Source organism: Barbus barbus (assembly GCF_936440315.1).
Source record: "Barbus barbus genome assembly, chromosome: 6".
Taxonomy (NCBI): domain Eukaryota; kingdom Metazoa; phylum Chordata; class Actinopteri; order Cypriniformes; family Cyprinidae; genus Barbus; species Barbus barbus.
Window position 1 is genome coordinate 39,492,001 of NC_136734.1, and position 12,166 is coordinate 39,504,166.

A 12,166-nucleotide genomic window follows, 5' to 3' on the forward strand; every position below is an offset into this window, starting at 1 on the left:
GCGTCTTTTTGTAGTCTGATTTTATTCGCCAGGCATTTATTTCCAATATACTGCGGTGAGAATTTTGTGAAATTAAAGGTGCAGCAACAAATACAACAGAAATTTGCCTTGCATTTTATTCAAAGGTGCAAAGTCTTTTTTTTAACTGAAGGCAGTCTCCAAGCAAAGTGATGTAAATTAAGGCATATATTGAAATTCATAATTTCTACTCAGCTTTTAAAGCAAAGAACGGTTTAGTTTATTAGTGAAAATGTCCCAAATCAAGCTCTTAATTATGTCCTTATTTGCCAGCAAGCTGTTGGTAAAGTTTGGGCACGTAGTCGTCCCACTCCGCCTGGAAGCAAGACCCTGCGATCGGAGCACCAAGGCCATATTTCGTGCGGAAACTCTGGATCTTGAATTTTCCACGGTTGTCTCCCGAGCGATTGGTGAGGACTGCTTCGGTGCAGCTGATGCTGGCTGACTGCTCGTAAACCAGCCACACGTAACGATGCAGGCCTAAACAGAATCATACGCAAGCGTTACCCACCATAACACACCAACAAGCAATATATCCTGCCACATTAAAGGCATAGTTCATCCAAAAATAAAAATTCTGTCACTAGTTACTCTCAGGCATGTTGTTCAAAACCTGCATGACTTTAATTCTTATGCAGAACACAGAAGATATTTTAAAGAACCAAACCAGTTCAGTTCCTATTGACTACCATCATATTTGTTTTCATATAATGAAGTTTGGTAATATATCTTCTAAATATCTTCTTTTATGCTCCACAGAAGAAAGACAATTTTTTGGGGTGTACTATCCCTTTAAATGTCATTTTATGCCAGTCAATCTAAAACCTCACCTGTTCCCTTCGGAGGTCCTGCACCAACATAGTCTGACATGACGCATCCACTGGTGATGTCATTTCCTTTCATGTTGACAACGAGGAAGTGATGCCATTCCCTAAGATCAAACACAACAGCTGTAGAAGTGACTTTGCCTTTAACCTGTTCAGACTTGTTCACTCACTAGGGAATCCCTTTGTTTACTATTGCAGTTTGTGTTCATCTTTAAGTTTTGATGAATATGACTGATCTGAAAATATACCGAAATTTGGGGTCTTTTCGGCTGGGTGCATCTGGATCGGTCATGGCCAATGTGTACAGCTTACTGGGGTCACATCCCTCCCACTCAATAGATGTGGGCCGATTCTGCACCTGCACAATGAAAGTGAAACGACCTCAGATGCAAAGTTTGAATTATATATATATAAAACATACATCAATACAGTGCCCTCCAAAAGTATTGGAACAGTAAAGACAAAACTACAGAATATCACATTTTATTATTGGGTGATTCAACACAGAGATGTTTTACCAGCTAAGAAGTTCAGCACTTTTAGAGTTCATCCCTCTATCTGATGTGAGCATAAGTATTGGAGCAGTTGCCTCACAGGTCTTTCTAAGTGATCAGCTGTGTCCTGTTGCATTAATTCTTCAGATATTAAAAGCAGGGAATGTGTCGTATCAGTTATATCCATTACTACTGTATTCTGAATCTTGCATTCGATGATGACACACACACACCAGGATGAAGACGAGGGAGCTGACTTTGAGAGAAAAGCAAGCAATTTGGATGCTAAAAGAAAAGAGGAAGTCAATTAGAGCTCTAGCAAAAACAAAGGGCATGGAGAAATCAAGAGTTTGGAAACCACCAGCGACACAAGCAACCAACAACTACCTGATCTGCTGAGAAAACAATAGGAGCTGATGACAGACAGATCATAAAAGCTGTGAAAATGAACCCTAAAAGACGTGTCTGTAAAATCACCAACAACTTCCAGAAAGCTGGGGTGATGCTCTGACAATCTACTGTCCTCAGAAGACTTTGACACAGAATTACAGATGCTACACAGCAAGATGCAAACCTCTGACCAGCACCAAACATAGAAAGGCAAGATTAGAGTTTGCAAAAAAGCACAAAGGTGAGTCAGAAGAGTTTTGGAACTGTGTTTATGGACCGATGAGACAAAGATGAACCTTTATCTAAGTGATGGGAAAGCACTAATGTGGAGGAAAAAAGTGAACTGCAATGATCCCAAGCATACAGCCTCATCTGTAAAGCATGGTGGAGGTGGTGTCATGGCATGGGCATGCATGGCTGTCTCTGGAACAGGCCCTCTCAACTTTACTGATGACTTAATGTATGATGACAGTAGCAGGATGAATTTGGAAGGGTACAAAACCATCTTGCCTACCAATATTCAAGAAAATGCCACCAGATTCATTGGGAAGTGCTTCATATTGCATCAGGACAACGACCCAAAACACCCTGCCAGTTCAGTCAAGGAATTTATAAGAGCAAAGAAATGGAAAGTCTCAGATTGCCCAAGTCAATCTCCAGATTTAAATCTGATTGAACATGAATTTCAGCAGCTGGAGAGGAGAGTAAAGGCAGAAACTCCCCAAAACAAGCAACAATTGGGATTGGCTGCATTAAAGGCTGGGAAAAGTATTTCAAAGGATGAGACCAAGAGTCTGGTGATGTCTATGGGTCACAGACTCACTGCTGTGATTGTGTGCAAGGGATCTGCAACTAAATAATAGCTTTTAATCTTTTATATCTGCCTTATGTTCAACTGTCCCAATACTTATGCTCACATCAATGAGTGGGATGAACTCTAAAAGTGCTGTTCTTTTTATTTGGTAAAACGTATGTGTTGAAACGGCTAATAATAAAATGTGACATTCTGTAGTTTTGTCTCATATTCATCTTTTAATCATATTTGCAAATGTCTTGACTCCACAGCCAACAGAGCAATTTTGTCTTTACTGTTCCAATACTTATGGAGGGCACTGTGTGTGTGTATATATATATATATATATATATATATAACCTTTTAGATTTTCTTTGCACTTAAATAGTCTGCCATTATTATTTTTTTGTGGTCTTTCAACTATTATGGGGCAAAAATTGCATCACAATTAGGCTATACAATTAGAAAAATGCTGTTTAAAACACCTCTGTTGATTTCTTTGTCTCATTTTACACTGATGTCACTGCTTAACATGTAAAACAAAAGTAGAATATGTATTTATAATGCAATTTATAAAATGAATTAAAATGCAACAATGCAATAAATAATAATTATTATGATTAATGTTAATAGCAGAACAGTTGACCGTTGTTTTAGACAACAGCATTTATCCTTATATGTGTCCCTGGAGCACAAAAGCAGTCATCAGTAACAGGTATATTTGTAGCAATAGCCAACAATACATTGTATGGATCAAAATTATACATTTTTTTTTTACTGGTCTTGTGGTCCAGGGTCACATATGTACTATATCCCAGCTTAGGTTATGTGCAAAACTGTTCTTGCAAACTATTTCAGAATTACAAATACACGTTAGCTTGAAATTGCATTGATTTATCGGTTCAGAACACGTGTATTCATTTGGCCTAATTTCTGCATTGCTATGCAGGTCTCTATTCTAATTTAGGCGGTGGCCCATTAATTAATTGTAGCTCACACAATTTTTGCACGAGGCCATGTCCACGTTACGTCACGTGATCGTGGAATTTCTAGACAGATGCAACTTTGGCTGCATGCGACCCTTGCGTCAATTACATAACTGCAGACAGAATGCATTCATTTAAACTCTCTTTAGGCAATGCAAATGCAAATATTTTGACTAATTCTGGCAAAGCTTCATTAAAAAGGCACCATACTGCATTACAAACGCATATCTGCAAGTTATAACGGTTACGTGACGCAGAAGCATTGCTAGCTAATTCCTGCATGCGCGTGCACTGGCTCTGACCTGAGTGGGGTTGAACACTGTCCCCAGAGCGTCAACTTCCAAAGAGCCATATTTGACAGTTAGAGGCTTGGCTGGCTGTTCCTCCACCTCTGTAAGCGCTAGAGAACCTGTCCATTCATTAATATCCACAGGCATGATTACACAATGCTATCAACGCAGCGGAAAAGTGAAGCTTCTGTCTCCCCCTGCAGTTCATTAAACTGTGTGGTCACCGGCATAGCCAATCAAATTGCCGCAGCTGACCAAGCTCTTAATTGTGATTGGTCTGAACGCCTGTCAATATTCTTTGGCCCGCCTCCTATTCTGAGCGTGATGGAAAGAAAGTTCGACACATGTCCGCGAATCGGCTCTTTTGAACACTTTAATGAACCTAATTTATTTAATGAAGAAGGTTAATCTAAATATAATTTAAAATAGTGAACTTAGAAGTAAATATTCATTAACACCATTATTAATAATAATGTTTTTTTTATATAAAACGTGTCGATTCGGTATGATTTGTAAACATTTGATTCATTGAAAAAGATCCGACTCAAATGAATCAGACGTCGCTAAAGCAGTCAGGTTCAACGCTTTTATAAAGAACTTATCTTTTTTAAACTCGTGTTTGTCGTTGATAAACCTATTAAATTAGCTGTTAAACTTAGTCTCGAGCCGTATGAGATACAATGTCATAACGTAAAATTGTATAATAATGCTAAAATTCAGACAGGCATGTTTTAAGGCAGCTATAACGACTGACTGGGGTCTTGTCTACTGACAGCATGGCTTCCTTCAGCAGAGGAAGACAGAGGATAAAAGCTCTCTACTGCTTTAGGACTTTAATGTTTACAAGAAACTTGACAGGTAATGATTATTGAATAAGAGAGCATATTGTCGTGAAGTTATTTCACCCAGTTATTTTCATTAAGATGTCATTAACCGTAATTTACCTTCAGTACTTTCACTGTTACTAGTTTGCTTGTGTCATAATATAGGCGCGCGTGCGTGCGTGCGTGCGTGTGTGTGTGTGTGTGTGTGTGCGTGCGCGTGCGTGCGTGCGTGCGTGTGTGTGTGTGCGTGCGCGCGCGCGTGAGAGAGAGATTTGCAATAATGTTTATTTAATATGAGGAACTAAAAGGGAAGTTATCAGAGGAGCAGATGACTATAATAACACAAGCTATGGATGTCTCTGCCTCTTGAATGATCTGGGGTGTTATTCTGCTTCCAGCAGGTAGGTTTGATCATGATCTGCTGGTCATTGGTGGAGGCTCTGGAGGATTGGCATGTTCAAAAGAAGGTAGGTGTCATCTATACTATAGAGTTTTGATTTGTTTTTCTTCTTTTACAGTTATTAGAAATGATATTGCACTGCATCTGCTTAATTGGTCTAATTAAGATGTCATTTGGTGTTTTTAATGCTTGACTTTATTTATATTTTTCTTACAGCTGCCCAATTAGGACAGAGAGTTGCTGTCTTGGACTATGTCGAACCTTCACTCAAAGGTACATGCTGACCCATTTATAGTTGTCTCTATAACTTATTTATTTAAAAAACAGCTAATCCGCTCGTGTCTCCTTCAGGCTCTAAATGGGGTCTCGGTGGCACGTGTGTAAATGTCGGCTGTATCCCAAAGAAGCTTATGCATCAGGCGGCTCTGCTTGGCACTGCTGTTAAAGATGCTAGGAAGTATGGCTGGAGAATCCCAGAATCCCTGTCACATGACTGGTGAGTTTCATCAATCTATATCAGAGATGCTTGGCATGACTCTATGCTTCCTCCTGATCAGAGCGTATCCTAATATTCATATAATATTGAGTGTTGAGGAAGGTTTTGTTTCAAATACTGCTTTCACAAGCACTTTATGTGGCACAGCACCATCCTGTGGTAAAGAAGCAGACGTCGACTGGTCAAATGCAAAGCGCAGTAGTCTTTGCACTAGAGGGCACTCAAGGTCTGATAAAGATGCTAGGGTTTTTACAGTTTTTCCAAATGCTGGCCTTAAATACAATTTTCCGTACACTTACTGTATATGTGCACACACACACACACACACACACACATATAAAAAACCCTGTATATACTCTCCATATATACACACATAACCTCACAATCAATTCATCTTTATATATGTGTATTTACTTTGTGTGTGTGTGTATAAATATAAAATATGCATATATATATATATTATATATTATGCATGCACATTTATTTTCTTACTTTTTAATGCATTTTTAATGGTTATAATTTGAAATTTGATTTTTGTTTGAAACTGCATCTTTTTGTATTTATTTAGTTCCAAAAGGCATTAGTATGAAATTAATCACCTTTTTTTTATTATTATTATTTTTATTTATTTTAAATCGTGCATGTATGACATCCTATTGTAGTTGAAGTGTAGTTTTTGTGAAATATGTTGCAGGTCAACAATGGCTGAGGCTGTCCAGAACCATGTGAAGTCTCTAAACTGGGGTCACAGAGTTCAACTACAAGACAAGTAAGGTTTACTATTAAAACAACATCACTATATATATATATATATATTATACGGTGTATATTTATTGTGTATATATAAATACACACACATACAGTGTATATTTAGAAAGTATTTGTATGTATATATTTATATTCATATAATTGATTTTAATATATAATTTTATAATTATTTATTCAACAGTAGATCCTGTAAATAAACATAATTTAATATATATATAAATATATTTAATATACAAAATTTTTCTTAAATATATACATGCATGTGTGTCTTTATATATACGTAATAAACACACAGTACACACATTATGTAAACAAAAACTTTTATTTTGAATGCAATTACTTGCGATTAATCATATGACAGCACTTATATATATAATTTTTTTTTTAAGTAATATGCTGATAGTGCCTAAAGACTCTTTATTTTCCAGTAGATCTCAGTAGTTGTCTATCTCTTTCACCATTTCATTAGGTAATTGCAGTCTGAGGCTATATGAACAGAGAATGTGCCATCATGATAAATTGTGCTAAATTTCAGCCGTCTTACTGTATGGCTGTGAGGCAAACAGGTGTGGTGATGTCATTTCCCAAAATGCTCAAAATATATGTCTCCACATTATTACAGCAGAAGTGTCAGGTTGGGTTTGAACATCATCTAGGTTTGTGATCAAATGTGACCCTTGACCACAAAACCAGTCATAAGTGCCTTGATGATTTTTTTTATTGAGATGTATACATAATCTGAAAGATGAATAAATAATATTTCCATTGATGTATGGTTTGTTATGTTTGTTATGATACAACTATTTGAAAATCTGGAATCTGAGGGAGCAAAAAAATCTAAATATTGAGAAAATCTCCTTTAAATGTGTTCAAATGAAGTTCTTAGCAATGCATATTACTAATCAAAAATTATGTTTTGATATATTTACGGTAGGAAATTGACAATCTTCATGGAACATGATCTTTACTTAATATCCTAATGATTTTTGGCTTAAAAGAATAATGGATAATTTTGACTCATACAATGTATTGTTGGCTATTGCTACAAATATACCCCAGCGACTTAAGACTGCTTTTGTGCTCCAGGGTCACATCTCGTTACTGCTGTTGAGTTTGTAGAAATTGTGTAGGTATACGTGGGGAATTATGATGGCAGTGGATAACTTCGGTTCATGTGTTGGTATTTAATGTGATCTAATCTGTGATATAATATCTCTCTGTCCGATGTAACAGGAAGGTGAAATATTTGAATATGAAGGGCAGTCTGGTGGATGAACACACTATCAGAGCTGTAAATGCCAAAGGGAAAGAGGTATGATTTTGAGTTTAAAACCACTTAATTATCTGAAACATATTTAGCCATCAACCTGATGTGCCGTATTCCTGTTAACCCTTCATCTTTGTATGCACAGATGACAATGACCGCCAAAAACATTGTGTTTGCTACTGGTGGCCGGCCGAAGTACCCTACACATGTGAGTGTGTGGGTGTTGTCTTTCCACTGTGTGACCTTGTTCTGCTGATAGGCGAGCAGCAGAGATCATTTCCTCTTGTCTGACTTACCAAATATGATACAATTGATATTATTCTTCCTCAGACTTGAAAGCCTGCATGCTATTTGTCTTTGCTTCCATTGGTAAAAGATAAACATGTTATAAATGATCAAGAGACCAGTAAAGGGTGGAACCAACTTTTTTGTTTTCCTGGGTTTGGGGTAAATAGTTGAAAATTTATACAGTTAAAGAAAGTGATGCTTCTTTTTAGGGAAGTTAATGTTTTGCATTCTGACATTATTTAAAAATAATAATAATTGAGAGATTATTTTATATTCATAATTTTTTTTTTTTATTAAAGTAATGAAAAAATTGCATATGTTAAATTGAGTGATGCTATATAGCAATATTGGAAGCAATATTTTTATCGTTGGTATTATTAGTTACAACAGTATTTTTTAGTTTCATTAAAGTAAATAGGCAAAAAAAAAATTAAAAGAAGAAATAAGGAAGTGATGTCTCTTCTTAGGGCAATTAATGTTTTTGCAGTGTTTTCATAAAAATAATTTAGAGATTATTTTACATTTATATTCAACTAATCAAATAATTTACATTGTTTACTATACATTTATAGTTAAAATGTTAAATTGGATAATAGAGGAATATTGGAAGCATTTTATTTTATTGTTGGTATTATTTAAAACAGTAGTTATTTTTTTAATTTTATATTATTAAAGTAACTAATATTATATAAATTTATATACATGAAATTGTACATTTATTATACACTGTTGATAGTATTAATGGTTTAAAATGTTTTTTATAGCTTATATATATATATATATATATATTTTAAAAAAGCTATTAAATTGATTGGTACTTATGCTGAATATTTCATCTTTGAAATGACTTATCTGTGTGGTTTATCCTTCAGGTCCCAGGAGCCATGGAGTTCGGGATCACGAGTGATGATGTCTTCTGGCTCAAAGAGTCTCCAAAAAAAACGTAAGTGACTTATATTGAGGACCAGACCAAACATGTGAGCAAACATTTTCACCCATTACTTCTGATCAAAGGAAGGAAGCACTTGTGTTTCAGCGTCATCCTCCTGTCTGCTTCACCTGTCGCTTTGCTCATACTTTTAAGTGTGCTTGTCACTTTTAGCCAGCTGCATTTGTTTGCGAGTTAATTACATTTATACGTGACCCTGGAACTCATTCGAAATTCACTTTTTTTTTTGACAGCCAAATTATAGAAAAATCTATATTTTTGACCCATACAATATATTTTTGGCTATTGCTACAAATATACCTGTGCTACTTAAGATTGGTTTTGTGGTCCAGGGTCACATATGCTTTTGAAACATTATATGATATTTTAGTTGTAGGAAGCTCTGGGTAGAGGTAGTACCTTTGTTTTCTGGCAGCTGTACCCAATTTCGGAGTGGACAGAAGCACTGGTCCTCATCCACTTCCTAAATCTCTCACGTCTGGCTCTTAGTGCCACACCCCGGTACACCGCCTCAGCTGGTGGGCTAAACGGCGTGAGGGGGTGATATTTACACTGCATCACTGGGCGAATGAACTCCCACGACGGAGTCACCGGCCACCTACCAGCTATGGTTTGTAATAGCAGGGAAGGCAGATCTCTCCAGCCCTTGCAGGCCATCTGCCTAGGAGAGGGAAACTCCGATGTAAAACCTATGGCCTGAGGACCTCGCTGTCTCTGTCCCAGCTTGCTAGGCCATGGCAGATGAACCCCGGGTTTAAAGGGTGGGGTCAGTTCTGCGCACGCTGCACTCCAGTTGAAAGCCCCCCTCCCCCCCCCCCCCCCCCAAGTCTCAATAAGTCCTGTAGCGATGGGAAAGGGACAAACCGGCAGGTGTAAGATCGACACTGAAAGCTGCAGTCTCGAGGCGGCTCAGGCGCTAGTGGTCGTCTGATCATCACCCGGCAGCACCCTGAGCGACCAAGCAGCCTTTTCTATGGACAGCACTGCTTGCTCCACACGGAGAGGGGCCTAGAAATCCCCCATTTGGCAAACCGAGGTCAACGGGCATCTTCTTATGCAGTCGAAATAAATCAATGAAACGGTGGCGTATCGCACTCACCTTAAAAGGTGGGAAAGGACTCAAACTCGCATGTTGGAACATCAGAACCATGATAGACTCAGCTGACTTTAATTGCACACAAACTTGCTAGGCTGGATGTTGACTCAGCGAAATCTGCTTTTCAGAGAAAGGAAGTCTAAGGGAGCATGGCGCAGGTTACACCCTCCTATTGTTCAGGCAAACCTGTGACAGAGAGATGCCTTTCAGGTGTCGGCGTCATGATCAGGGACTCCATCGCTACCATGCTTGCCAGCTGGTCACTCTGACCATATCATCTCAATGCGTCTACCACTCCGTGACCAGCAACACGCCACACTGTTCAGTGTGTGTGCCCCAACTCTCCAGGCAGATCCTGCAGACAAAGATAAGTTTTATTCCGATCTACACAGCGTTCTTCAAGACGTCCCAGCCGACGACAAGATTGTCATCCTTGGCGACTTCAATGCCAGAGTGGGCAGAGACTCAGAAACCTGGAAAGGTGTACTTGGAAGGCATGATGTGGGCAGCTGCAACGATAATGGACGCTTGTTACTCGAACTCTGCACTGAACAGCGGCTTTCCATTACCAACACCATCTTCCAGCAGAAAGATAGTCTGAAGACAACCTGGATGCACCCTCGGTCAAATCACTGGCATCTCATAGACTACATCCTAGTGCGCCAGCGTGACCTAAAAGATGTCTTCCACACCAGGGTAATGCCAAGCGCTGAGTATCACACAGACCACCGCCTTGTCCGCTGTAAAATTACATTCCACTTTAAGCCCAAACCAAGGAAAGATGGCGCTCCAAGGAAGAAGCTCAAGGTCTGCAGCCTTCAGTCTGCTGCAGTCAGAGCAGTTTTCCAGGAGAGCCTACGGTCTAGGCTAGAGGAACCCATCTGCCTAGCCGACTCTCCTCCGGCCCCAGAAGTGCTGTGGGACCGTATCAAAACTGTTGTCCTGCAAGCATCTGAAGATACCTTTGGATTCACCACGAAGCAAAAGAGTGATTGGTTCAATGAGAACAATTTAGAAGTTCAGGAGCTGCTGTCAAAGAAGAGATCAACACACAAGGCTCACCTGGCCCAACCGTCCTGCCCGCATAAAAAAGCAGCCTTCCGCCTGGAATGGAGGACCCTCCAGCGTAAGCTTTGAGAGATTCAGAACGAGTGGTGGACCAGCCTCGCAGCGAGAACTCAGCTTTGCGCTGACACTGGTGACTAGTAGGTCATTAGTAGACTACAGGGGTTTCTACAAAGCTCTAGAAGCGGTATATGGTCCCTTGTACCAAATCCTGAGCCCACTGCGAAGTACAGACGGAAATGAACTGCTCGCCGAAAAGGACTCTATTCTGAACCGCTGGTCTGAACACTTCTACACCCTCTTCAATGCTAGCCGCTCAGTCCAAGAATCAGCGATTGACCGCATCCTACAACAGCCAGTGAAAACTGAACTGGATGTAGCACCAACATTACAAGAGACTGAGGAAGCCATTAAACAGCTGAAGAGTGGAAAAGCTGCAGGAGTTGATACCATTCCTCCTGAGGTATGGAAGAACGGAGGCCCAGCACTGCACACCAAACTCCATGAATTCTTCGTCTACTGCTGGGAAGCAGGGAAAACTCTCAAGACCTCCGTGATGCAGTTATTATCACTCTGTATAAGAACAAAGGAGAGAAGTCAAAAGGCAAGATCCTCGCAAGGGTACTGCTGAATCGACTGGTACCTGCGATAGCAGAAGCTCACCTTCCAGAGACACAGTGTGGCTTCAGAGCCAACCAGGGAACGACAGACATGGTGTTTGTCCTGAGGCAGATTCAGGAGAAGTGCCAGGAACAAAACAAAGCGCTGTACGTCACCTTCGTGGATCTGACAAAAGCATTCGATACCGTGAGCAGGCAGCTGTTTGCTGACGATGCTGCCCTCCTTGCTCATACAGAGGCAGCTATGCAGCGAATCATGTCCTGTTTTGCAAAAACTGCTCAGATCTTTGGCCTCAAAGTCAGCTTGAAGAAGACGGCATCAGTTCTGCATCAGCCAGCACCACAAAAAGAGTACCATCCACCAAGCATTTCCATTGAACAAACAGAACTAAAGGTTGTCCACCATTTCAGCTGCTTGGGGTGCGTGATCACGTCTGACGCCAATATTGACAAAGAAGTCATAACAGGCTGGCCAAGGCAAACAGTGCATACAGCAGACTATACAGACGTGTCTGGATCAATAACAACCTCAAAAAAGACACGAAGGTCAGTGTATACAAAGCTGTTGTGCTGACCACTCTCCTGTAAGTCCTGG

The 12,166-nt window shown here is 39.6% G+C and overlaps 2 protein-coding genes across 2 annotated transcripts in view; one reads left to right on the forward strand and one right to left on the reverse strand.

Moving 5' to 3' along the window:
• Positions 1-10: 10 nt before the first annotated feature.
• Positions 11-4,019, reverse strand: LOC306871162 (phosphatidylethanolamine-binding protein 1-like). The gene is made up of 4 exons (XM_079418890.1): positions 3,811-4,019; positions 1,094-1,203; positions 849-949; positions 11-498 (listed from the first exon to the last, which is right to left on the reverse strand). The coding sequence occupies exons 1-4, from the start codon at positions 3,943-3,945 to the stop codon at positions 281-283; spliced, it is 564 nt and encodes a 187-aa protein (XP_079275016.1). The 5' UTR covers positions 3,946-4,019; the 3' UTR covers positions 11-280.
• Positions 4,020-4,555: 536 nt separating this feature from the next.
• Positions 4,556-12,166, forward strand: part of LOC306871160 (thioredoxin reductase 2, mitochondrial-like) — a 30,785-nt gene continuing 23,174 nt past the window's right edge. The window contains exons 1-8 of the mRNA XM_079418886.1: positions 4,556-4,656; positions 5,021-5,089; positions 5,239-5,295; positions 5,374-5,518; positions 6,213-6,287; positions 7,520-7,598; positions 7,699-7,761; positions 8,714-8,784. Coding sequence (XP_079275012.1) covers positions 4,575-4,656; positions 5,021-5,089; positions 5,239-5,295; positions 5,374-5,518; positions 6,213-6,287; positions 7,520-7,598; positions 7,699-7,761; positions 8,714-8,784 — 641 coding nt within the window. The 5' untranslated portion in view covers positions 4,556-4,574. The remainder of the gene's footprint in view (positions 4,657-5,020; positions 5,090-5,238; positions 5,296-5,373; positions 5,519-6,212; positions 6,288-7,519; positions 7,599-7,698; positions 7,762-8,713; positions 8,785-12,166) is intronic.

What these genes read in the sequence shown, in the direction of transcription:
- LOC306871162 (XM_079418890.1), bottom strand. Translation starts at nt 3,945, where the DNA reads ATGCCTGTGGATATTAATGAATGGACAGGTTCTCTAGCGCTTACAGAG. An exon ending in CAGTGTTCAACCCCACTCAG is followed by an intron (nt 1,204 to 3,810) that starts GTCAGAGCCAGT and finishes TTCATTGTGCAG; the next exon opens with GTGCAGAATCGGCCCACATC. An exon ending in CGAAAAGACCCCAAATTTCG is followed by an intron (nt 950 to 1,093) that starts GTATATTTTCAG and finishes GTTTGATCTTAG; the next exon opens with GGAATGGCATCACTTCCTCG.